Raw genomic sequence first — 26,003 nt, forward strand, 5'->3', positions numbered from 1 at the left:
TCAGCTGGGGGAATGTAGATTTTATAGGAAAAATTGCTTGCTCACTGCCCTCACATGGGCGATGTGGGACTCCCCCAATGGGAGAGAAAATCAGAATTTTGGCCGAAATTTTACACCCACTTTAAACGGCCATAACTTTGTCAAAACTCAACGAACTCAAGCAAGACAAAGACGAATGTTGTAGCCCTCGAAGAGACGAAGAGAATGGTACCTCACACGACTTCTAAATCGTCGTGGTTTGGCCGGAAAATTCCTCGAAAGTCACTGAGATCGGCGGAAACTGGGTAAGATTCAAATGAGTATAACTTTTTTAATACTCAACGAAATTGAGTGAAACAAAAAGGAAAGTTGTACTACTCGACGAGACGAAGAGATTGATACCTTGTACGCCGGCCAACTCTCCGTGGTTTGGCCGGAAATTTCCTCGAAATCCACTGAGGTCGCCGGAAATTGGGTAAGATTCAAATGAGTATAACTTTTTCAATACGCAACGACATTGAGTGAAACAAAAAGGAAAGTTGTAGCCCTCGAAGAGACGAAGAGAATGGTACCTTACACGACGTCTGACTCGTTGTGGTTTGGCCGGAAATTGCCTCGAAAGCCACTAAGGTCGCCGGAATCTGGGTAAGATTCAAATGAGTATAACTTTTTCAATACTCAACGAAATTGAGTGAAACAAAAAGGAAAGTTGTACTACTCGACGAGACGAAGAGATTGATACCTTGCACGCCGGCCAAAATTCAATTGACACACTCCTGGCTTCCAAAATTCAATTCTTTTACTTTATATAAACTTGAAAAAACATAATCGGCATCCAAATTAAAGTTTAGTCTTATTCTTATGTGTAAGAAATTTAAAGTATCAAATTCGGCACATTATTCTTCATCATTTTATTCACTTCCCTTTTTTTTTAATATCCTAAATAAAACCTCCAAATATTGTACTAATTAATTATATATAAATGATTATGGTGTGTTTAAACTTCTTTCATTAATTACTACATATTTTCTATACTCACAATGTTTGCCAGCTCGCTATATAATCAACTTAAATCAGTTAAATCCATCATGCAATGCATTTCCTTCCAATTTTTTGTGATAAAGTAATAGATAATTGACTAAATAAACATCCTATAAAGTTTCATTAAAAATTTCCAAGTTTTTCTTACAATTTCCGTGGTTTCCATGTAATTTTTATCGATATCGATATTTTACCGATATTTCCATCGATATTTCCGTGTTTTCGGACTACCGATATTTCCGATATTACCGATATTTTCTTCCTTACTCTCAATCATAAATAAAGGTATCACTAAAATATAATACTAAGTCGTATATACTTTGGAACCCACTTCAACATCAGGACGGTGCATATAAAATATGTAACCAAAAACAAGAATAAATTATGTGACTAATTTCGTTTTTTTTTTCTATTACAAATAGGGTGAATTGCCAATTTAATCTCTGAATTATCACTTGATTGAAAATTAGGTCACTAAACTATTTTTTTTTTCTTCAGAAAAATCAGTCATTGAATTATAAAAATCTGCCAATTACATTCCTATCACTAGTACATAACAGCATATTTACCACATCAATTCCATCACGGGATTCAACAGCTCATGGTAGAACTATTTAATTACCACGGTTAAATGTAGCTCGTGGTAGATAATATTAATTCACTATGGTCAGATTTTGGCCCATTGTTAAAAGTGAATCATCTACAACGATTTTTAATTCCGTGATGGAATATCAAAACCACCATGCGATATGCTCGTTGTGGTTACTTCAAACAACCACACCGCCTTTTGAAAATTCACCACGCCATCGGCCCGTGGTGGATTTTTTTTGTGTTTTTTTTTTTAATATTTTGGAGGATATTAAAATTTAAAATCCCAATTATTTTCCCCCTTGCGTGATATCCATTAATGTAAATATTTTAAATTGAAGATCGAGTTCATTCATTGTATTCATATCGGGTCAAGAAGTGTAGCTGTAAAAAATCATCAAAATTGGAATTAAAATAACCGTTAAATCGGGATTTTTTGTTGATAATCGTCGAAAGGTTTTGTCCCGTTACTTGATCTCTAAATGTTTGTTTTTTGCGATTTTTAGCATATGTGATCTCGAAGTATATACAAACAAGTTTGACGATTGGATCGTTGAAATTAGTTTCGTAGAATGCATATCACATCAAAAAGATAGATTCACTAACACTTAAGAGTTTATTCACACTTTTATCATGTATAACATAAGATAATGTGGTATCCATTAATGTAAATATTTTAAATTGAAGATCGAGTTCATTCATTGTATTCATATAGGGTCAATGAGTGTAAATGTAAAAAATCATCAAAATCGGAGTTAAAATAACCGTTAAATCGTGATTTTTCGTTGATAACCGTAAAAAAGTTTTGTCCCGTTACTCGATCTCTGAATGTTTGTTTTTTGCAATTTTTGGCGTATTCGATCTCGAAGTATATACAAACATGTTTGACGGTTAGATCGTTGAAACTAGTTTCGTAGAATGCGTATCCCATCAAAACAATAGATTCACTAACACTTAAGAGTTTATTCATACTTTCATTAAGTATAACATAAGATTTTGTGGTATCCATTAGTGTAAATATTTTAAATTGAAGATCGAATTCATTCAGTGTATTCATATAGGGTCAAGAAGTGTAGCTGTAAAAAATCATCAAAATCGGAGTTAAAATAACCGTTAAATCGTGATTTTTTGTTGATAACCGTCGAAAGGTTTTGTCCCGTTACTTGATCTCTAAATGCTTGTTTTTTACGATTTTTAGCATATGCGATCTCGAAGTATATACAAACAAGTTTGACGGTTGGATCGTTGAAATTAGTTTCATAGAATGCGTATCCCATCAAAATGATAGATTCGCTAACACTTAAGAGTTTATTCATACTGTCATTAAGTATAACATAAGATTTTGTGATATCCATTAATGTAAATATTTTAAATTGAAGATCGAGTTCATTCATTGTATTCATATAGGGTCAAGAAGTGTAGCTATAAAAAATCATCAAAATCAAAGTTAAAATAACCGTTAAATAGTGATTTTTTGTTGATAACCGTCGAAAATTTTTGTCCCGTTACTTGATCTCTAAATGTATGTTTTTTGCGATTTTTAGCATATGTTATCTCGAAGTATATACAAACAAGTTTAACGGTTGGATCGTTGAAATTAGTTTCGTAGAATGCGTATCCCATCAAAACGATAGATTTACTAACATTTAAGAGTTTATTCATACTTTCATTAACTATAACATAAGATTTTATGATATCCATTAATGTAAATATTTTAACTTGAAAATCGAGTTCATTCATTGTATTCATATGGGGTCAAGGAGTGTAGCTGTAAAAAATCATCAAAATCGGAGTTAAAATAACCGTTAAATCGTGATTTTTTGTTGATAACCGTCAAAAGGTTTTGTCCCATTACTTAATCTCTAAATGTTTGTTTTTTGCGATTTTTAGCATATGCGATCTCGAAGTATATACAAAAAAGTTTGACGGTTGGATCATTGAAATTAGTTTCGTAGAATGCGTATCCCATCAAAATGATAGATTCGCTAACAGTTAAGAGTTTATTCATACTTTCATTAAGTATAACATAAGATTATGTGGTATCCATTAATGTAAATATTTTAAATTGAAGATCGAGTTCATTTATTGTATTCATATAGGGTCAATGAGTGTAGCTGTAAAACATTATCAAAATCGGAGTTAAAATAACCGTTAAATCGTGATTTTTCGTTGATAACCGTCGAAAAGTTTTTTTCCGTTACTCGATCTCTGAATGTTTGTTTTTTGCAATTTTTGGCGTATGGGATCTCGGAGTCTATACAAACATGTTTGACGGTTTGATCGTTGAAACTAGTTTCGTAGAATGCGTATCCCATCAAAACAATAGATTCACTAACACTTAAGAGTTTATTCATACTTTCATTAAGTATAACATAAGATTTTGTGGTATCCATTAGTATAAATGTTTTAAATTGAAGATCGAATTTATTCAGTGTATTCATATAGGGTCAAGAAGTGTAGCTGTAAAAAATCATCAAAATCGGAGTTAAAATAACCGTTAAATCGTGATTTTTTGTTGATAACCGTCGAAAGGTTTTGTCCCATTACTTGATCTCTAAATGTTTGTTTTTTGCGATTTTTAGCATATGCGATCTCGAAGTATATACAAAAAAGTTTGACGGTTGGATCATTGAAATTAGTTTCATAGAATGCGTATCCCATCAAAATGATAGATTCGCTAACAGTTAAGTGTTTATTCATACTTTCATTAAGTATAACATAAGATTATGTGGTATCCATTAATGTAAATATTTTAAATTGAAGATCGAGTTCATTTATTGTATTCATATAGGGTCAATGAGTGTAGCTGTAAAAAATTATCAAAATCGGAGTTAAAATAACCGTTAAATCGTGATTTTTCGTTGATAACCGTCGAAAAGTTTTTTTCCGTTACTCGATCTCTGAATGTTTGTTTTTTGCAATTTTTGGCGTATGGGATCTTGGAGTATATACAAACATGTTTGACGGTTGGATCGTTGAAACTAGTTTCGTAGAATGCGTATCCCATCAAAACAATAGATTCACTAACACTTAAGAGTTTATTCATACTTTCATTAAGTATAACATAAGATTTTGTGGTATCCATTAGTATAAATGTTTTAAATTGAAGATCGAATTTATTCAGTGTATTCATATAGGGTCAAGAAGTGTAGCTGTACAAAATCATCAAAATCGGAGTTAAAATAACCGTTAAATCGTGATTTTTTGTTGATAACCGTCAAAAGGTTTTGTCTCGTTACTTTATCTCTAAATGTTTGTTTTTTGCGATTTTTAACATATGCGATCTCGAAGTATATACAAACAAGTTTGATAGTGGGATCGTTGAAATTAGTTTCGTAAAATGCGTATCCCATCAAAATAATAGATTCGCTAACAGTTAAGAGTTTATTCATACTTTCATTAAGTATAACATAAGATTATGTGGTATCCATTAATGTAAATATTTTAAATTGAAGATCGAGTTCATTCATTGTATTCATATAGGGTCAATGAATGTAGCTGTAAAAAATCATCAAAATCGGAGTTAAAATAACCGCTAAATCGTGATTTTTCGTTGATAACCGTAAAAAACTTTTGTCCCGTTACTCGATCTCTGAATGTTTGTTTTTTGCAATTTTTGGCATATGCGATCTCGAAGTTTATACAAACATGTTTGACGGTTGAATCGTTGAAACTAGTTTCGTAGAATGCGTATCCCATCAAAACAATAGATTCACTAACACTTAAGAGTTTATTCATACTTTCATTAAGTATAACATAAGACTTTGTGGTATCCATTAGTGTAAATGTTTTAAATTGAAGATCGAATTCATTCAGTGTATTCATATAGGGTCAAGAAGTGTAGCTGTAAAAAATCATCAAAATCGGAGTTAAAATAACCGTTAAATCGTGATTTTTTGTTGATAACCGTCGAAAGGTTTTGTCCTGTTAAATAGAGTCAGTCTTTGGATAGCTGCTCGGACAAGAAAAAATGGTCAACCGGTAAATGAGATAGTGTCAAAGAAAATGGTACGAAGCTTCAGTTTGAAATTATCCTTGTGTTATTTTTTGTTCATTTTTCTTTTAATCTTGTAAATGATTTTTAAATGTATAGGATGACATTAAGTTGGCTAATGAAATGCCAAAAACACACAATGGTTCTATAAAAGATGATGCCTTATGACAAGCACTTGGACCTGAACATCGAGGTCGACTTCGTGGAGGTGGTTATGGGGTTACACCTTCTAGATATGATGCCCAAACATATGCCAGCATGAGTAATCGAGAGCTTAGAGACCGACTACAAAATGTCGAAGGAAAATTGCGGGAAGTGTTTGATCTTGTGTTGGCTAAACAACAAAATGAGGTAATTATATATGCAACTTTGTATATATTTATAAAAATGATAAAAGATTTACGGCATGATCAATTTGTATATAGTTAGAGCTTACTTGAGGGAAGCCAATGGTTCCACCGTAAATACCCACCAACACTGGATGAATATTTGTCAGCAATACTTGATACATCCAACTTTACCCTAGCAACCACATCTTTTATCGGAAGGGGAGATATTTGTTACAAAAGACTCATTGGATTGGTTTTTTAGTGAGTACAAATAAAACAACAACAGTCTAAAAAATATATTATAACTTCTAATCATATTGCTGCAGGGAAATGGTAAAGAAACTAATACCAATGATGCAATTCAAGTCTCCACAAATAGGCCTCAGGTAAAAATGTGTCATTAGTAAATATTGGTATTTTGTTGAATCTGAAATTGATCAACTTCTATTTCTTACGTATTCACTAGTCGCAGGGAGGCTGTATAGATCTCCAAAGAACTAAGAATGGTGTAAAACAGGTTCCCAATTCCAGTTACCAGGTTTCCAGATCATCTCCCCAGGTATGAAACTGATTTTGTTTAACTTGTCTCGATGTCTTCATCATTAGATAGAAAGAAAATAATGAACATGTTCACTTTCAGGCTTAGTTAGTCTATGCAGCTAATGGTATCTTTGCATCTATCTTGTTATCAGTTGTTTCATTTGATTTTGATTATTTGTATTTATCTTTTTATCAGTTACAATGTAATAAGAAAAGTGCACCAGAGGCTAACGATGGTTCTAGACACACTTCAAAAGCTAGTTCTCAGGTACATATATGATCCCAAGTATAGCACAGTGGAAATATAATAAGACATAGCAGATATTGATAATTAGATTGTTTTTCTTTTGTTATTACATATAATGTGATAGAAGAAGTGCACAAGAAGCTGACGATGCTTCTAGACAAGCTTCCAAAGCTAGTTCCCAGGTATACGAGAACAAGTACTAAATAGTTAGCTTATGAAACTTATGAGATTTTGATATAAACTGATCGAATTTTGTGTCTTCCATGTTTGGTTGTCACAGAGAAGTAGTCCAAACATAGAAAGAGACAACATTAAGAGAAAAGAAGGTTCTAAAGCATCTTCTCAGGTAGTAAACACACGCTTGATAATAATTGTTAAATAGTTTGATAACTTAATCATTTAAAATTGATGTTCTTATTTGATTTCTTTATGCTAGTTACAACCTGTTGGTATTTTACGAGGGTCTTCATGCAAGTTACTAAATTGGCTCGGAAATTGACAAGTTGTTGCAACTGGAGAAATAGAATCAACAAATCCTGAGGCGAAAGTTCATCACATGGTGCTTGGTCCTGATTGCTGGAAAGTTTGGGTAACTGTTGTCAGAGTGGAGAATATATCTTTGTACCGCCCTACAAGTGAATTTCGTGTCCTAGAGGATGCTGTGTCTAGTACAATTGCCTGGCCATCAAAGTACGTCCGAGTTGGAGAGTAATTTTAGTTCGTACTTAGACTAGAAAATGGTACTTTGACACTACATAGATAGTACTTTATGACTTCCGTTTATGTATTCATTAGGCACTACATGGATAGTACTTTATGACTTCCGTTTATGTATTCATTTGGAAACTCTAGTATTTTTAAATTATGCTATAATATTATCAAGTATTTTTTATGTGCTTATTATATTGTAGTAAATCTGCAATTTTGTTGGTTATTCTATACTAAAATATATAAATACAGATATATATATATATATATATTTGGTAAATATTTTTTTTAATTATGGAAAATAATTTATAACGGGCATTAGCTGTGGTTAATTAGTAATCGACAACGGTCATAGTACGTGGTGTTAGATCTCAATCTACCACGGGTACAATCCGTGGTCATATTGCAGTTGACAACAGGCATAGCCCGTGGTAGAAATGAGACTTTTTATCACATCCAGAATACTAACGGGCACAGTGTCCGTGATGGATTGCAATTTATCGCGGGTATTATCTGTGGTTAATTAGTAATCGACAACGGTCATAGCACGTGGTGTTAGATCTCAATCTACCACGGGTACAATCCGTGGTCATATTGCAGTTGACAATGGGCATAGCCCGTGGTAGAAAATGAGAGTTTTTATCACATCCAGAATACTAACGGGCACATTGTTCGTGGTGGATTGCAATTTATCACGGGCATTCACCGTGATAGATGAGCTTTTTTCTTTTAGTGTATATTAGATTCGAAGCTACTACGTCAATTTAAGTCACTTTATTTACATGTGATACACATTGGACGATAGATTGGTAATTTTACATAAAGAAATAGCATATGTAGTTAACTTTGGAGAGGAAATTAGACGTTAGTTTCACAATCTATATAAAATGTTATGGGCTCATATGCGAGAAAATGCCGGTATTACATTCTAAAGTGTGTTAAATGACTTAAGTTGATGAAAAATTGGATAAAATAGCTTTAAATATAATAGTTTGGATGAAATTAGCAATTTTTAATGAATTTAGAGACTTATTTTATTCAAAAAATAATTAAAAAACCTAATTTTTACTGAATTAATAGTTTAAGGACTAAGTCAGCATTTCATCCTTACAAATATAGTGAATAAATTAAGATCCCTTAAGATGTTTAGAAAGAAAACTAGCAAGAAAAGCCCCGCGCAATGCAGCGGGAATGAAAACCATACGTTACCCTAAAATCAAAGCCAGTTGAAGAATTTTCTTCGAATAGGGGGAACCGGGACGAGATTTCTTGGAAAACTATCTAGAGATATATATATAACACAAAATTCATTCAATTTGGGATTTCAAAACAAATAACTCAATGGACACAAAATTGCAACCCTTTTATGTGGTACTGAAGATAGTGGGGAGCAGGGCAACATACCATAGTGTCAACCAAAAAATATAAGATTTCTATGTTAAACTTCGCAAACTCAGCATGGTGGTTTCCGAAAGCGATGATTTCTGCAAGGTGGGGGCACAAATTTTAGCAAATCAATCATATTAAGTAGATAAACATCTAATAAAGATTAAAAATTTGTATGCAGAAATGCTGATTGTGAAAACATACTTAACTGTAGGACAAACAAATGTGAAGTGCAATAGATTAAAAAAGAGAGTCACATACTTCTTCCCAATGTATCAGAGAGGTTGACCTGAAATCCAAAACCAATTCTTCAATTTGCAATGAAACAAAGGGCTTTTTAGTTTGGAACCCCTTCTATACGAAGCACTTCTGCTAGAAGTGCATTTATTTGAAACATGTTTGAAGTTCCTATCCAAGTCCAAATGCTTCCTAAAAAACATAGAAGTACTTCTAGAAAGTAGTTATATAAACCTAAATATAAATTCCCAAACCGGAAAATCAAAATACAAAATGTGACTGCAAGACAATGCTTTTGTCTGATACAATATGGTCTTGGTTAAAATCTAGTATCATTTACAGAAAGGGAAAAAAAGTAGTAGTAATATTCCCATAATACACTGTAGCATGCTTGCATTTCTCCGCACCAAGTTCTCAAGGAACACCAACCTGTGGTTAATCATGTCAGCATCCAGAATCACAACTCTGTGCCTGATAAATAAAGCCAACCAGATACTCGAGATCAATAAAGGTGAAACTACATGCATAGAGAACTATAAATAAGATAACATACAAATGCAAAGGTGATATCAATTTTTTCAATTGTCCGAGAGGTATACAATTCTAAGCATTGGGTTTACTTCATATTGGGTGAAATCCTACTTAGAGAATGTGGATAATTGTTGGTCTAATCATTAATAACAACCTCCTTCCTAGCACTTTTTCAAGATGTCTAGAAGCACCCGGGTCCAAAGTCTCCGAACTCAAACACCATAAAACACATCATTGAAAAAATCACAACTTAAAAATGGTTGAAAAATTAAAACTTGGTAAGCAAAATCTACGAGGGCTAACAAATTACCTACACTTGGAGCAGAGATTGGCAAATCCGCCGAACTACAAAGATCAACCTTTCTTTCATTGGTGTGTATTGGTTGTTCTGCACAAATGATTCATGCAAACCTTGAACCGCATTGCCCCCAAATTCAAACTCGCCAAAACCCTAAAAGCAAATAAAACAGAGCAATCAAACCTAAATATCTAAACCCCTTTTGACCAAAATCCTTAAATTAGAACATAAAACCCAGCATTAACTTGGTTTTTTTTTTCTTCTCATTACTCATTTACAAAATATATTAAAATTCATATAAACTAATACAACCCAAAAAAAGGAAAACAGAGTTTGAAGTTTTTTTTATGAACTTACAACAAACAAAATAATTCTTTTTTCTGCAACCATGTGGAGTTTCTTGATTCAATCACATAAAACAAAATTCTTAAGTTAAAAACAAAAAAAATATTAGAAATTAAAGTGAAGAAATAGGAAGAATAAAGAAAGAAGAGCGTGCAAACAGAGGAGAATAAATAAAAGGGTAATTTTATTTGAACCCATATAACATATTTCTATATTCAGCTTACTCTTTGCACCCGTATTATTTTTAATGAAATTATTAATATCTCTTTAAACCCAAATTTACTACCTAAACCACCCTCACAAGCTTAGTTCAATAGGTTTACATTTATCTTTACACCCATTAAAAAAAAAATTAAAAACCACATAAATTCATTAAACTTTTAAACTTAGCAAGCTGACAATATGAAATTGCCGAAAAAGATTCATCTACCCAATAGATTAAAAGAACAAAACTAGAAAGTACGTGAAATTCCATGCCAAGAGTGAACAATTTCATTAAAATGTAAACAGAACTATTTCAAGAAAAAAAAAATTGATTCTGTCAACCTATCCCCAAACTTTGAAAAATGCTTTGTGCATCACTTTGGAATCGTCGATATGATTCTTGAGCACAAATCAAGAACTTTCCGCAATCACAAGATGCCACCACAGCTGCCATGAGGGCCTTAAATCTTGCATCATGCATTGCGGCTCTCAGACTGAAAAAATGAGTGTTCTTGCAAATAAACTAACACTAACTGGACTGGCCAAATGTATCACGAGTTTGTCCAGCACCCCTGTGAATCTGAGCTTAGGGAGGGAGATTGAATAAGTCAAATCTTACTGCATTAAATTTTTCACCACCAAATATGTGTTGTGGGATAGAGTTCATAACAGCTCGACTGTTGAGATCGAACTAAAGTTATCTGCATTTGTTGGTAACTAACTTACGTCGAATGACATAAAAAAAGGTCTATGTTGCTACTTACCTTTCCCTTCAGTTCTTCAGCTGTTCTTTTGGTACCTTTCCTTTCAGTTCTCCAGCTGTTCTTTCGGTCTTGATACTAGGATATAGGCAACCATTGCAATTCCAGGTTTGTTGGGTATGTTGGTGGAGAGCGGTGCGGACAATACCCTTATTTATGAGTGCATCTTAGGGTTTAGCCGTCATGAATACCCTTAGTGTCTTAGAGTTCTATACATCCATCTTTTCTCGAGGCATTTCTTTAGACAAAGACCTTATTTTTTCCTCTTTCGGATCGTAAATATTTCTTAGAACATGGAGTGTGTATCAAACCCATGTGCCTATGATAAAGATTGTGTGATGGGTGTGAGTTTATTGATAAATTTTAAATTTATTATTAATTTCATCTTATACTTGGTGGTAATTATGCAATATGGTAAAAAAGACAATTCATATTTAAAGTTTAAGTTGGGTGTAGAAAGAGGTTATATGCATTCAAATAAAATTTTCCTAAATAAAAACGAAGAAGTTCAAAATAAAATCATACAACAATCTTTAGATAGAATGAGAATGTAGGAATTAAAATTTGTAAAAATTTGGGGACAAATATTAATTAAACTACTGTAGCAACATGCTAAAAAGGGCGAAGTTGGAAATTCATGTAGCATTCGAAACGATCAGTATAATCGTTGCATGTCTCTTATCCTAATCTGCATGGAGGAAGCTGTCTCTTTTGCCCTTTGTTTCTGGGTTCTCTCTGTTTTCTCTCCCACCTATGCCTCTTGATTCAAACATAATGCTTGGAGCCCGGAGAGCAATCTGTGCAGGTTGATCAAGAGGTCACTAATTGGTTTTAGCCAACAGACAGTTAACCTATCACAAAAAAAAAAAAAAAAGAAAAAAAAAACAACGATAAATCATGAATTATATTAAATTTCTCACCTCCACCTCCACCTCCAGCAAAGCTTTCACATTCTCGACCTATCACAAAAAAATAAAATCAAATTCCAGTAAAAAAATAAAAAACACAAAGAGAGAACTTGAACTTCCAAATTAATTGAAAGAACTATAAAATGAATCGGGGGTTTCTACTGAAGTGAAAAGTAAGAACAAATAATTAATAAACATCATCCACATCTAGCGAAATAAAATTGAGAAATTAAATTATAAATAGGGAAACCAGAAAGATTGAAGGATGAGATCATCATCCATCTTGCAAAGGAATATGTATAGGGTGGAGTGCCTTCATCAAAGACAAATTCATCCTGCAACCTAATCCATTGTCCTAACAACCATAATGTGGAGAAATTTGTGGTGCTCCATTGCACATATGCAGCAGGCTGTTAAGTATATCAATATTTGCATAAGATGAACCAAAATTTGAAAAGTATAAGCAGATGGACCAACACAGAGAGAAAACATCTAAATTTACATCAAGATGAAAGCTTAACGAAAAAAAAAATTGGTAAAAAATACCTAAATTTACAAATATATGCGAAAATAGGTTGCAAACATAATGTGCCTTTTTTTTTAATGTGGGTCAGTGAGGGTAAGAGAGAGTGCCTTGGTGTTATCTCCCTCAGTGCGACCTTGCTTGACAGAGATATGAGACTTTACTTGACAGAGATATGACCTTACTACCAGAATGAAAAGAAGCCGGTATAACAACATTGGTACTTACATTGGATATATGCAACCTGCACTGGAAGCCATGTGTCCAAAGTGGCAGATCTCACCTACAAAAGCATCCAAATCATCAGAATAATGCAGAAAAAGATAGAACCAAAACTCATTAGCATAACGCATAAAATATGGAATTGAGTACCATACAAATAATAAAACGTATTTGAACCTTTGATATATGTACCCCAAGACTCCTATGGATCCCTGAACATTGCATGCATATGAAGATACCAAGATTCACGCTAGCCAATCGTGGAGTTTTGCACCAAAAAATGGAAACACTACAACAAATTAGAAAAAAAAATGTTTGACATATCTGTTGGAGGTTACCCACACGACATGCAATATGAAAATATATAGGATGTTGTTTAAATTGAAAATATATCTAGTATTGCTGCAATGGCATATCTGCAAATCAAAGTAATATTACAAAAATAAAATAAAAATTATATTTCACCCATCTTACATAAAAATAAAACTCTCTAAATTATATATATATATATATATATAAAGGAAAGCTAAAATTATATTTAAGACCTAATATCAATTGGCAACTGTTAACTGACTACTCTCTTTGATGACATGCTTCAACTGAAACAAGGGTTCTAGGCAATTACATCTTTTATATGCATGCCTCTATTTCTCCAAAGACCAGTGACGAAAAGCTTTCATCATCATTTGTAGATCTGTAATAGAAACAAACAATGAGAAACATGTCATTCAATTCTTGATTGTTACTAAGACAATTAATGAGGATGGAATTAGAAGTATGTCATTGCATTTCTCGATTGTCATTCCAATGTGAATGTTAATTGGACTCTATTAATATTGAACCTATCAGATGAGAAATTAAACAGAAGAAAAATCAAAAGTTTCTTAACTGAACATGCTCATGAATGGGTAATAGGTTGCTAATACAAAGAAAAAAAAACAGATTTTATATACACATCACCATAAGAAAGAAAACGATCACAAAGTACTTTTTTTCTTGGCAACTTCGTGGAACAGAAAGAAGCAGGATACATAAGAGGCAAAACAATCTTCTTACTTCTACATCAAGGCAAAGGAACAACCATTATATTAGTATGCCATCACCTTGTGCATGTGCACCATCAGCATGTCAAACATTTTCATTAAACATTTCTATTCCATTTGCAATGTCAGAAGTATGATCTTCTTGTATCCCCTGATTTCTTTTGCTATTTCTAGTTCTTTTTCGCATCATGTGCAAAAAAATTGTAAATGCCAAACTACAGATTGATAGCTAGGAAGAAAATAATGAAATTAAATTTAAAATTTTTCATCACACCTAAATTGTAATTAAATAAAGAAAATGTATAATATCATATCACAACCACATAAGCAAGAAATTTAAAATGCCACAACATTTAAATACTATGCATAATTTTTTTAGAAAGAGTATAAAACTAACCTGTCACAGCAGCTATTAATCACTCCTAAAAGTAGATGCTCAAAATATGGACAACAAGACCTATCCAAAGTAACAGAAGAAAAAGCTGACGGAAAATATGCAAAAATTTGCTTCAATAAAAGTAAGGCAGTGGTAACTTCTACCACATTATACTTTTTCTGATGCTCATAACTAAAATGTCATGGTCTAAAATCTCTCATGTTAATCATGGTCACAGCTATGCTAACCTTTGGTTTACAAATACAATTCTCTGTACTATCACAAATAAAAGGTGGATACATCCTTTATAATAATATTCATTCCTGGTTTTGGATCAAAGATGGATTGATACAAAACACATTGTAATTGTAATTGTAACTCTTTCACAGATTGTGATACTCTGCTCAGGATCCCATTTTGCGTATTTGGTGGCATTATTCTTAATTTTGCTTTTGATATTTCTTTTAATAGGATGTCATCTATTATTAAGTTTAAAGGTAAATTCCTAGGAAAACTTTCATATCTTTCTTATTTTTCTTTGTTACATAGATGCTGATTCTGCTTCATTTCAATGTCTTCTTTTAAGAGCTCAACCTTAATCTCTTTTATGGGCTCATTAGGCTCTTGTTCTATGGGTTCAATAATCTCTTTTTCTTTATTCTTATGCTGATCAATTTCTAAACCTACTTTTAATTCTCTTTTCAACGTGTCACTTGCCATTTGCTGCATTCTAAGATATTGGAGTTCTTGGTTCATTTTGGTAAACTTACTAAGTAATGACTCAAGGTCCCTAGAGATGACTTGAAAGTTGTGCTTAAGAGAATGAATATGCTGTTGGCTTTGATGGAAATTAAAATTAAAGCTATCAAACTCTTGTTCTAAGGCCCTAATTAATTTTTCATGACCTAACCTCATGCTTGATTGTTTAATTTGAATATTCCAAAAATTATCTAAGAGAACATGTTGCCTATCAGAAAGTCCTGGTACTCTTGGCCTATATTTTAGGGTTGGATTTCTGATTCCTTCAACAATATTGCCACTAAAGTTGAAAGTAGGTAATGCTGGTGATTCTAGTCTGCTTATGCTATTTTGAAATCCATTGAATGGTGGAGCTCTATGGTGCATCATTATGCTATTGAAATGTGATTTTCTACCTTGTGGTCTTGTGCTATTGAAGGATGATGGTCCACGATATTCCATTCATGTTCAACAAATTAATCTTGATAGGATATCGGCTAATGTATTGTCATTACCTTTTATATGTTCAAAAATTGGTTTAAAACCATTTCCTGTAATTGAATAAACAAAATTAACCCATTTTCAGGCTACTTGTTTATTAGCATGTATCTTGTTATAATGAGAAACTATATTTTAACAGTCTGTTCTAATCGTAAATATTTCATTATGTAAAAATAAAGAGAATGCTTCAAGTGAGTAAATTATTCCTAAAATTTCTAAATCTGTTGATAGTAATCTTGATTGTACATCACTAAATTTTCCTGATGAATATCTACAAACTTGTTCGTCAGACTTTTGTGACTCTTTATGCTTTTTCTGGTATAGTATGCATGCTCATCCTAATGATGAAGCATCTATTTCAACGATTTTGTAACTATCATCTAATGGTAATGTTAATGGCTTAAGTTGAGTAATTTCTTCTTTTATATTTTGAACTAATTTAATATCTTCACTATTAAATACTTTTGTCCAGTTTTGCTAGTTTGATTGTGTAACACTGATATTTTTCTTCCTAAATCAAGGATAAAATTTCTTGCATAATTTAACAATCCTAAAAATGCTTGTAACTGTTTTTTATCTTCTAACTTATCTGGAAATTCTAAAACTTTTTTAGCTATATGGTCTTGTAATTATATTGTACCTGACTTGATATACATTTCTAAAAATTCTATATCTTGCTTTTCTAATCCTATTTTATTTTTGCTAATCACAATTCTATTATTGATAAATTCTTTTAAAACTATCTCTAAGTGCTTCCTATGTTCATTTCTATTTTTACTATGTACTAAAATATCATCTACATAAACACTACAAAAATTATCATATTTCTTGAAAATTTGGTCCATCTTTCTTTCAAATATTGATGGAGCATTTTTTAGTCCAAATGGCATAACAAGCCACTCAAAATGTCCTTTTGGACAAGTAAAAGTTGTCCACTCAATTAATTCTTCTGCTAATCGTATTTACCAAAATCCTGATTTACAATCAAATTTGCTAAAATATTTACTCTTTTGAATTTTATTTATAAGCTCATCCTTATTTGGTAACTTATAACTATCTTCATATGTATTATCATTTAATCTCTTGTAATTATAAACTATTCTAGTCTTACCTTTCTTTAATTCTGAATATTTTCTCACAATAAATGTTGTTGATCTATGTTTAGACTTAGAGTGTCTAATTACTTTTAAATTTAACAACTCTTTTATTTGCTGCTCAAACTATTGTTTATCTAATAAACTATAAGGCATATCAGTTGTCTTAATGGTTAAATCTGAGCTAATTATATCTAATTTTGCTATTATTTTATTTTTACTCCAATGTAACTATGGGTCTTCTCCTATAATTCTACTTTGTTATGTTAATTGCAATAATTCTTCTAAACTCTTTGGTTTATCTAACTGTAATATTTCTATATTGGTTTATTCATCTAAAATTGGATATTCATGTTCAAATATTTCTTAATCAAACTCTTCTATGTTATTATGCTCTTTTGAGTTTTCCAAATAATAACTATTTTGACTACTAGATTCTTCTATACTTATGCTGTTATATGCTTCTACAGTATTATTTTGATCAGTTATTGTGATACCTCTTTTGAAAAATGTTATGTTAGGATTCATAAATAAAAAACCTTGTAAACTTTTCAAAAAGTTTCATCATACTGGTGAAACAAATGTTAATGGTAAATTAAATTGTTTTTCTACTTTAATAGACTCATTATTAATACAATGTGTTAAATAAACTGGTCTCTCATCAAATTGTGTTATTCTTACTAGTTTTGCTAATTTTTGTTTATATTTTTTTGGTATTAATTCTTCTTTTATGACACTCTTTGTACTCCCTGTATCTATCATATTTGTTGTTTGTATCTTATGTTCTTTTGCTAATTCTATTTCACAATTTATGGTAATTAAATAACTATTTTTTAGCTTTTCTATACTATGAAAAGTATTTCCTAATATTTTAGTATTTTCTTGTGATTCTGCTGAATTAATTTACTACACTTATAACATTTTTCTGGCCAACCTAAATTAATGTATTTTTACTCTTCTTCATGTTGTTCTTCTATGAATGCACACATTATCTATATACTAAAACCCGGTGGAAAAGCACTGTTCACGAGCAGTGTTTTGGCGGAACTGCCCTTGAGCTGCTGCCCATTCACAGCTATTTTTTCCGTTTTGTACAGTGAATTTACAATTTTACCCTTTGTATACACGTGTTGGTCGTCGTGGAAAAGAAACCTGCTTCTATGGGATCTCGACGCGTTGATGTGGTTCTAGAAATTCTGGTCCTTCTTTCGAAGCCAAACTCTCAGACGTTTGCTTCTTTCTAAAAAACCTCTAGCCCTCTCCTTCCCTAACAATTTATAACAGCCGTATGATTTATGAATGACAAAAATAAAATATTAAAAAATGTTGTGATAAAGATGCTGTGGTAAGACAATAACAATTAAAAAATGTGAAACGGCACAACAAATAATAAAAACTTATGAATGACAAAAATAAAATATTAAAAAAAAGTGAGTTGGCACGACAAACAATAAAAATTTATGTATGATTGCTCTTCTTCCCGACTTTTCATTGTTTGCTGTTTGGCTTTCTTCTCTGGGATACATCCACTTCATTGGTTTTTAAAACCCAAATCCTCTGCTGCATGTTCAGATGCTGTTTTTTAATTATTTTTTTTGTGGTGGATATGCCATACACGCCTCTCTTTATCCAATCTCAACATTTGTTTATCTCTCTTCTCTTTTCTATCCTTTGTTTTTCCTCCATCTTCCAGATGCTTTCTTGGTAGTATTTTTTAATTAATTTTTTGTGAAAAGGTGTGTATCATAGGTGCCAAGTGTCGATGATCGATGTGTTCTTTGTTGGGTTTGTTTGCTTTTTCTTTCCTAGATTTTCATTTCTCTTCTTGCTCTCACTTTCTTCTTTGTCGTTCTGTGTAGTTCTCAAAGGTTATTTCGTTTTGCTCTTCATTTTTTCTTCTGCTGCTCCCAAATTTTTGTTCAATCGTCGTTGTATTTTTGTGTGTTGCTGTCAGGTTTTTCGTCGGTGAAAAAAGGGCAGCACTTTAGGTTTCTTTCATTGCGATATCAGTTATTTAGAGTAATTTGTTTTTAAACTGTTTTTAAAAGGGCAGCACTTTAGGTTTCTTATAGTCACACGTTTATATATATTTTTGCCCATTTTTATCCTATTTATGACATTTTTGTGCTAGGGTTTTTGAGCTTTGTTACTTACCCTTTCGTTTTTTTTTTTTTTTTTTTTTTTGTTGTTGTTTGATTTGTTTTGCAGGTTGCATTTGCAAAGGGAGAACAAGATCTTGGATAGTCTCTGTGCTTATGAAACATTTGAGGGTAAGATTCACATGGTTATTTAAATCTGTGGGTTTTGTTTCTTCGATTTTAAAATGGAAAAAGCCTAACTTTTGTTTTCCTTAGATTTTAATTAGAATGTGTTGTAAAGCTTTTTATGTATTGATGTGGTTTATTGTAATAACTTGGCAAGTATGTATAATGAGCTATTAGTTTTGGATTTACAGAAATTAAGTGTTCAATTAGTTGAGGCTATTTGGTTGGCTTTCATTATTCTTTGTTCTTTTACTTTCTCTTATTGTCATGTATTTTTGTGGCTGATTCTTATTCTGCAGTTGCAGTATTATGTTAGTTTTGCATAACATTATTAGTTAGTCAATGATGGTGCTGTTAAAGCCCACAAAATGGTTGGCTAAAGTGTATTGAGAAATGGTCTTTTTTATCCATGTGTTGTAAATCTTTTTACATGTTGTTGTGGTTTATTATGATAACTTAGCAAGTATGTATAGGGGGAAAAGCTTTTGCCTTCCCCTGTTTCCTTTTTTTCGCAGAAAAAAAAAAATTCATGCAATATTTTTCTGTTTTTGTTAAAATAATGTGCTGCTGTGATTGAGTACCTAAAGCTTACACATTTGGTCTATGTTTTATACTCTAATATATTAAATATACATGAAATATCTAATTTATCTGATTTGTTGGCTATGTATATGTTGCTTAGCAATTTGATTACCTGAAAATTTAGCCACCAAGGCAAATTTTTTTTATACCAAAACTGTTGCACAAATGTTTGTTAACAAAAAGTGGGTCACTGTTTTCATCTTCTCAATTAACTTTTACAGAAAACATTTATAATTTTTAGAGGCATTATTTGGTCCTTTTTTCATTTAAGTTTTAATTGACATTTCATCTTTATTTGAAAAAAAAAATTTCATTTCAAATTAACATTGATGCTTCCCACTTGAATACAGGCTTTCTTTACAGATTTTCATTTTGTGGCAAAAACATTTCTCCGTGTACATTGTTGAATAGGTTGTTGAAACTAAACCAATTCATAAACTTTTACAAAAAATAGTTAGAATTTTTTTAAACATTATTTGATCGCTTTTCCATTTAAGTATCAATTGACCTTTCATCTTTATTTCTAAATTGATCATAAACTGTAACGAGATGCTCAAGGATTTGCACCAATTTGTTTAAAGTTTTTTTGGTTCAACTTCCTTTCCGATAATGCTCTCTGAGTTTGTGAACTATTTACGTGTGTGGTTAAACTCAATGCAAAAAAATGTTTGCTGCCAATATATAGTAGACAACAACCTACAAATTCTTGACCCTTGGCTAATAATAGGGGACATATTTTGGTCAATGTTTTTTATGCATTTTTTTTTTCATTTTCATAAACAAATTTTATTCTCTTTCATGATTTCAATGTTTCTTTTAAGTTTTCTATCATAATTATTTTTAGACTTATAAAATTTACATTTGGTTTTAGCAGCCTAAATGGAAAACACAGCTGCTACTCCTATCCATTTACTGCGCCCTTATACAAAAGTGCTCAAAATAAAAGTTCGAGTGTGCAGAATATGGAGACCAAGATTTCCTGGAAGCGTTGAAAAATATTCGGGCCTTCATTGTATATTAGTTGATGAAATGGTGAGAAGTCATTATTTTATTATTTTAATTAAAATTTATGATAAGAATAATTAACAATGGACATGACATTTTTCTTTTTTATCATTTTTTTACATATTAACCAATAAATTTTATGTTTTTCAAATTAATAAAAGATTTTTGCAAGTATTCTGTACTTAGTTTCAAGTGGTTGTTTGGTTTGGTAAAGTTAAGATTACAATTTTTTTTCGACGGAGTGGTACGCTGTCTTCAGTTTCAACCTGATTAGGAAAATCGTATACATTCTGTGTTTCTATAATTACTATTCAATGTATACATGCTAATGTTGTTAAAAACATTATCTTCATTTTATTTCGTTTGTTAATTATGCTTCTGACTTTTTTTCCTTTTTCTGCTTTAATGAATTGTAAAGCAACATGCTGTTGAGGCCTGTACAGCTAACATAGACTACGAGATCATAGCTTCCAAAATCGAAGCTGGTGGTTGTTATGAAATCATGGATTTTCATGTGAATAAAATGAGAGGTCAATATAGAGTTGTCCCGCATGACACTCAAGTTGTGTTCACTGGAAAAACAACTTTAAAAAAACTAACAAGTGTATTCCCGCCCATCCCTCGACATCGATTTTACTTGCAAGACTATAACAGTCTTTATCCTCGGCTGAATAGGGTTGATATTCTAACAGGTAAAAATAATAGATATATACATGTATTAAAACATTTTGTCTTTATTTTTTAAATGAATTTTGGCAATCTAACAATATTTATTTGTTAAATTACGAGATATCATGGGTCGTATAACTGCTGTACAACATCTGGAACAGAAACAAATTAATCAGAGAATCGAACCCAAGTGTGATATAATCATTCAGAATATCAGGTTACTTCTTCTTTTTCAATGTTGTATAAATTATTTTGCATATGTATTATATTCACAATACACCAAGTTTTAAATATTCTCTTACAATTCTAAATTATTAAACAATTATATCATCTTCATAATATTGACTTGATAGCTATTAATAGAAAAGCACACATTTTTCACTACCTCTAATTCAATTTTTTTTTTCAAATTTACTTCTCCTACAGGAGAGAAGAGTTGAGAGTTACGTTATGGGCAAATGTTGCAGAAAGTTTTTCTTCTTTATCAGCTGAAGCGTTCAACCCACCAATCATGATTGTTTTAGCAAGTTTGAAAGTAAAGTTGTACCTAGGTATTTAATTTGATTAAAATCCAATCTATTAAGTCTTTTTTTTTTATTAAGTTGAAATATTTTTCAATTTAGACTCTCTCAATGTTTTATTATGGAGCAGTTTAAACATATTTACTGTCTATGAAACCGGTGTTCATATTTTTGGTTTACAAATCGATAGTTGTCATCACAATTCTGACTACAATTGTTATTTTTTTTCTTGCTGCTTTCTGGCATTTTACTTTCGATTTAGTGATTTCTTTGTCTCTGAGTAATTGGCATAGAAGTATTACAGTGTATAGGTGCTTATTAACTATAGTTAATCATTTTCTTGGTTCCGTTAACTTTCTGTGCACCGTTAACTTTCTGTGCAGCTGTAAATACAAATTGAAATGCTGCTGATCTAATCAGTTGTTGCTCAGCATGTTATAATTATTTAGACAGGCGTTAACTTTCATGAGACAATTTTTATTTCGTTTTTAAAGTTATATAAACGTGTTTAAAGTGTCTGTTAATATTTTCTTCTTGCTTTTTACATTATTTTTTCGATGTGTAGATAACATTGTCTTGAACAGTACTGGTTCTTCACTCTTCTTCATTGATCCAGACATTGAAGAACTAAATGCTTACAAATCAGTGTGAGTGTATTTACCATTTTTAAAATGAAGTAAAAAAGTATTCATTATTTTTGTAATCAAAGACATGTTATTTTCATTAAAGAACTCAAATAATATTAAATTTTAAATTTTGCAGGTTTGCCAATTGCACAGAGGCTGTGAAAAAACTGCCACCCTCTTCAAAACATGCCAATGAAGCTAAAGTCTTACAGGCTGCCAAGAAAGTGACCATCGAGGAATTAGCTTTTCTAGATCCAGATTTACACAAGGTATAAAAGCTTTTACATCTCTATCTTTTTTCTTTTTTTTTTAATCTATAACTACTTTTTTTATATATTTGGTTAAAACTATGTATATTTTCAATTATCTTTATACAAATATTTTGTTAAAATATTTTACAGGACGATACATTTTTGTGCAAAGCGTGTGTAAAGCGTTTTGACACACGCTATGATTGGTGGTATAGCGCTTGCCCAAATTGTGCCAAACAAATGCAGAAGGATTCCACAACTGGGCAATTGGTTTGTCAAAAACATGGAAGCCAAATTCCGACTGCTTGGTAATATTTCAAATGCTATAGCTTAGTTTTGTTATTTATCATTTAAAAAATTTGCAATGTCTATTTTTTTTTCTTTTCAAACTTCTAACAATATGGTGAATCACTTATTTGTTTGCTGATTTCATGTAGATAACATTGCACAATTAACACATTGGTATAAAACATTCAAACTTTTTAAAATATTGTCCAAAATTGTAAGCCCTTAAACAAAATTAAAAAGTTAATCATCTACTCCGTTTGAAAATGCATGAACTCAACCTGTGTTCCAATTTTTTACCATCTTTGTCTACACATAATATTTGTATGGTTATGTAAAGTGATTTTAGGTGTTTAAAACACTTGGACAAAAATCATTTTCACCTATATGTTATTCAACTTAAAATTACTATGTGTATGCACATTTTATCCCATCATGCTTAATCATTTGTCACAGCTCTAGGTTTTACTAATTCTGCTTTCATGTACAAGCCGACTTGCAAAGGCTAATCATAATTTTTATACACAGGTACAAAGTCAACTTAGTTCTTGAAGATGAAACTAATGAAACAAATGCTTTGATAATTGGTAAATCTGGTGAAAAGCTATTTGGCTCAAGCTGCAAAGATTTAGTGATGAATCAAAGATTGGTGGATCAACAGCAACTCCCAAATGAATTCTTGAGGTTGATAGGACAAAAGAAAATTTTTCATCTATGGTTTGGAACTAGGAAAAATAATTTGAATACGAATGATGTTTTGATTTCCAATGTTTCTGAAGACACAACCGTGCAACCAACAACTCCACAGGCCTTGCTAACAGAAATTACAGTGTCTTCAACAACGGTTTCATCTTCTACTTCCACACCTGAAACAACTGCCCAATCGCATAAAGGAAAAAGAGAAGCAGTCAGAAGGTCTCTTTTTACCAGCAGTGAACAAAGGTTATAATCAAACAGTATTTTTTACAATGTTCAGGTTTTTAACTATCATGCATTCATATTTGTTAATTTTGCTTTTGCATTTAAATTAGTGACGTGGAAGAAAATTCAGAAGAAAATCCAACAGACATTGATGAAGTTCCAATCAAATTGTTAAGAAAAAAATCATCACTGATTTGTACAACGACAGATCCTCTTGCTTTAAAAAAAGACTAGGTAAATATCATTCATCCTTATTTTTTTTCTTTCGGTGTAAATTTATTCAAAAAATAAATTTGCCACATTGATCTAAATGTTTAGTTTTCATTTTCCTTTGCCCAGGTTGCTTTCCCAGTGGTGAAAAGTGCTTGACCAAAACTTCAGTTGTTTCAGACATCAAATTTACAGTCCTTTGTCAATATATGTATCAAACAATCTCTCTAATATTTTTGACCATGTAAATAGCTCCCTCTAATCTAGACAGCACAATATTTGTTGGTATGTAAATAATTATGTCTAACCTAGGGAGCATAATATTTTTTGCATGTAAATAGTCTAGCACTTTACAATCTTTAGTATCTAAGTGCTTTCATGCAGCACAATGGATGACTATTTTTTGTATGTAGATTACCAAACATTCTACAATCTTTTACCCTATAGATTACACATAAGCTAAACATTTTGTCTTTTAAAATTTTCCATCCTTTTGATTGTAAATAATTTTAATGCTGTTACACTGTTTTTACATGTTTCAAGCCGTGTCTGGTGCAATTGTTAATCCCGCAGCAACGCGCGGGTAGCTTTTTCTAGTATATTCTTTTAAATCACTATTTGTGCTACTTGAATCTTCAGAATTTGAATCTATTATATCAATACTCTCTATACTATAAATACTTTCATTATCACTTAAATCATCTAAGCTATATATTGGTTGTATATCTTCATCTTCTTCTAACTTAAACAACTCCATCAAATGTACTTTTTCTCTTGGCTGTTTTCCTAATTTTGGACATTTAGGTCTAATATGTCCAGCTTCTCTACATGAATAACATTTACAACTAGTCTTATCTTTTGGTGCTTTATATTTTCTAATCCAAGGTCTACCACTTTTTTTCCTAAATTGTTTTGGAATATATTTTCTCTTTCTATATGTTCTTGATGGTGTTATGCTGAAATTCTTATGTTGTTTGTAGGGTTTATATGACTTATATTTTTTTTTGTATATTTTCTTATGACAACCATAGTGTTGTGGTAAATCTATATTTTTACAACTCATATAAAATTGTTTCATAATTTGTCTCTTAGCTGTTATTTGACTACACTCTTGTCTAAGTATCATATACATGTTGAATCTTAGGTCCTATTGCAATATCATTTTTCTTTGGATGTTTTTGCCATTCATTCCAAACATTTTCTCCTATTGGTCCTTTTATTTTTGTCATATAAATATCTAATAAATTAATATCACTAATTCTACATGTTCTTCCTAAATATTTAAAGAAATCTGTGGTATACTCAGTTATATATTGTAAAACAAAACTTTGTAATTATTCTAAATTTCTAATTGCTCTTATTTGTTCTTGTTCGCTTCTGCCATCTAACATATTATGATCTAAAAATTCTTATTTAATCAAAGTAACAAAACCATCAATATTAAATTATGTTTTGGCTGCCTGATGCTGTTCTGGATTTTGAACTTTCCATGATTGAAAATAATAAAAAACTAAACCATCTAAAGTATGTTCAAAATAATCTAATATATTTTGTAAATTACTAAAATCTAACATTAATTATGCATGTACGCAACCTTTTTCCCATCTCTCAATCGTTCTTTCCCAATCTTGTGGATCTACGTTATCTAAGTTTAATATATTACCAGCTACATTAATTTATTCTAACCCCCTCAAATATGGAATCCTATTTTTTCTAGATGATTTTATCATACTTTCTTCTACATAATCTACTTTTGCTTTTTCATTATATTATTCATTTGTTGGTCTAAAAAATTGTTGGTCAGTTCTACTTGTGTATCCTGGATTTGGATTTTCTACTCCTTATGTGTTACTTTCTTCTGCTGGATTACATTTAGCTTTCACTTCTAATAAATTATTATATTCTTTTGATCCTAAAATATGTTCCTACTTCTATTTCTAAGATTAATTTTTCATCTCTTCGTCTGAAATTCTATGTAGTTCTAAATGATATGTCTTATATTTTTCTAAATATTGTTCTTCCTTCTATAAGCTTATCTACAATATGATCAAAATTTTGCTCAACTAAATTAATATC

The 26,003-nt window shown here is 31.3% G+C and overlaps 1 protein-coding gene, 1 long non-coding RNA gene and 1 pseudogene across 8 annotated transcripts; all 3 read left to right on the forward strand.

The window, feature by feature from the left end:
* Positions 1 to 5,725: 5,725 nt before the first annotated feature.
* LOC126632917 (uncharacterized) lies at positions 5,726 to 6,774 on the forward strand (annotated as a pseudogene).
* A 6,242-nt stretch (positions 6,775 to 13,016) lies between these two features.
* Positions 13,017 to 13,661, forward strand: LOC126632923 (uncharacterized). The gene is made up of 2 exons (XR_007626880.1): positions 13,017 to 13,101; positions 13,459 to 13,661. It is a non-coding gene; the product is annotated as an uncharacterized LOC126632923 (long non-coding RNA).
* Positions 13,662 to 18,109: 4,448 nt separating this feature from the next.
* Positions 18,110 to 24,408, forward strand: LOC126632909 (replication protein A 70 kDa DNA-binding subunit B-like). Of its 7 annotated transcripts, none has more exons than XR_007626866.1 (12): positions 18,111 to 18,329; positions 18,802 to 18,863; positions 20,314 to 20,471; positions 20,863 to 21,136; positions 21,234 to 21,330; positions 21,540 to 21,664; positions 22,200 to 22,281; positions 22,397 to 22,529; positions 22,662 to 22,819; positions 23,325 to 23,480; positions 23,576 to 23,738; positions 23,828 to 23,951. XR_007626866.1 is itself a non-coding variant. In XM_050303446.1 (12 exons), exons 3-11 carry the CDS (start codon positions 20,319 to 20,321, stop codon positions 23,949 to 23,951), a joined length of 1,560 nt encoding a protein of 519 aa, XP_050159403.1. In that variant the 5' UTR covers positions 18,111 to 18,329; positions 18,802 to 18,863; positions 20,311 to 20,318; the 3' UTR covers positions 24,057 to 24,408. The 7 variants fall into 7 exon arrangements, 6 of the variants coding, with proteins under 6 accessions (XP_050159404.1, XP_050159403.1, XP_050159400.1 ...); XM_050303446.1 differs by adding an exon at positions 24,057 to 24,408 and having other exon boundaries at positions 20,311 to 20,471; positions 23,325 to 23,738; XM_050303443.1 differs by adding an exon at positions 24,057 to 24,408 and having other exon boundaries at positions 18,112 to 18,378; positions 23,325 to 23,738.
* The last annotated feature ends 1,595 nt before the right edge of the window (positions 24,409 to 26,003 follow it).

The sequence above is a fragment of the Malus sylvestris genome, chromosome 8 (genome assembly GCF_916048215.2).
Source record: "Malus sylvestris chromosome 8, drMalSylv7.2, whole genome shotgun sequence".
Taxonomy (NCBI): domain Eukaryota; kingdom Viridiplantae; phylum Streptophyta; class Magnoliopsida; order Rosales; family Rosaceae; genus Malus; species Malus sylvestris.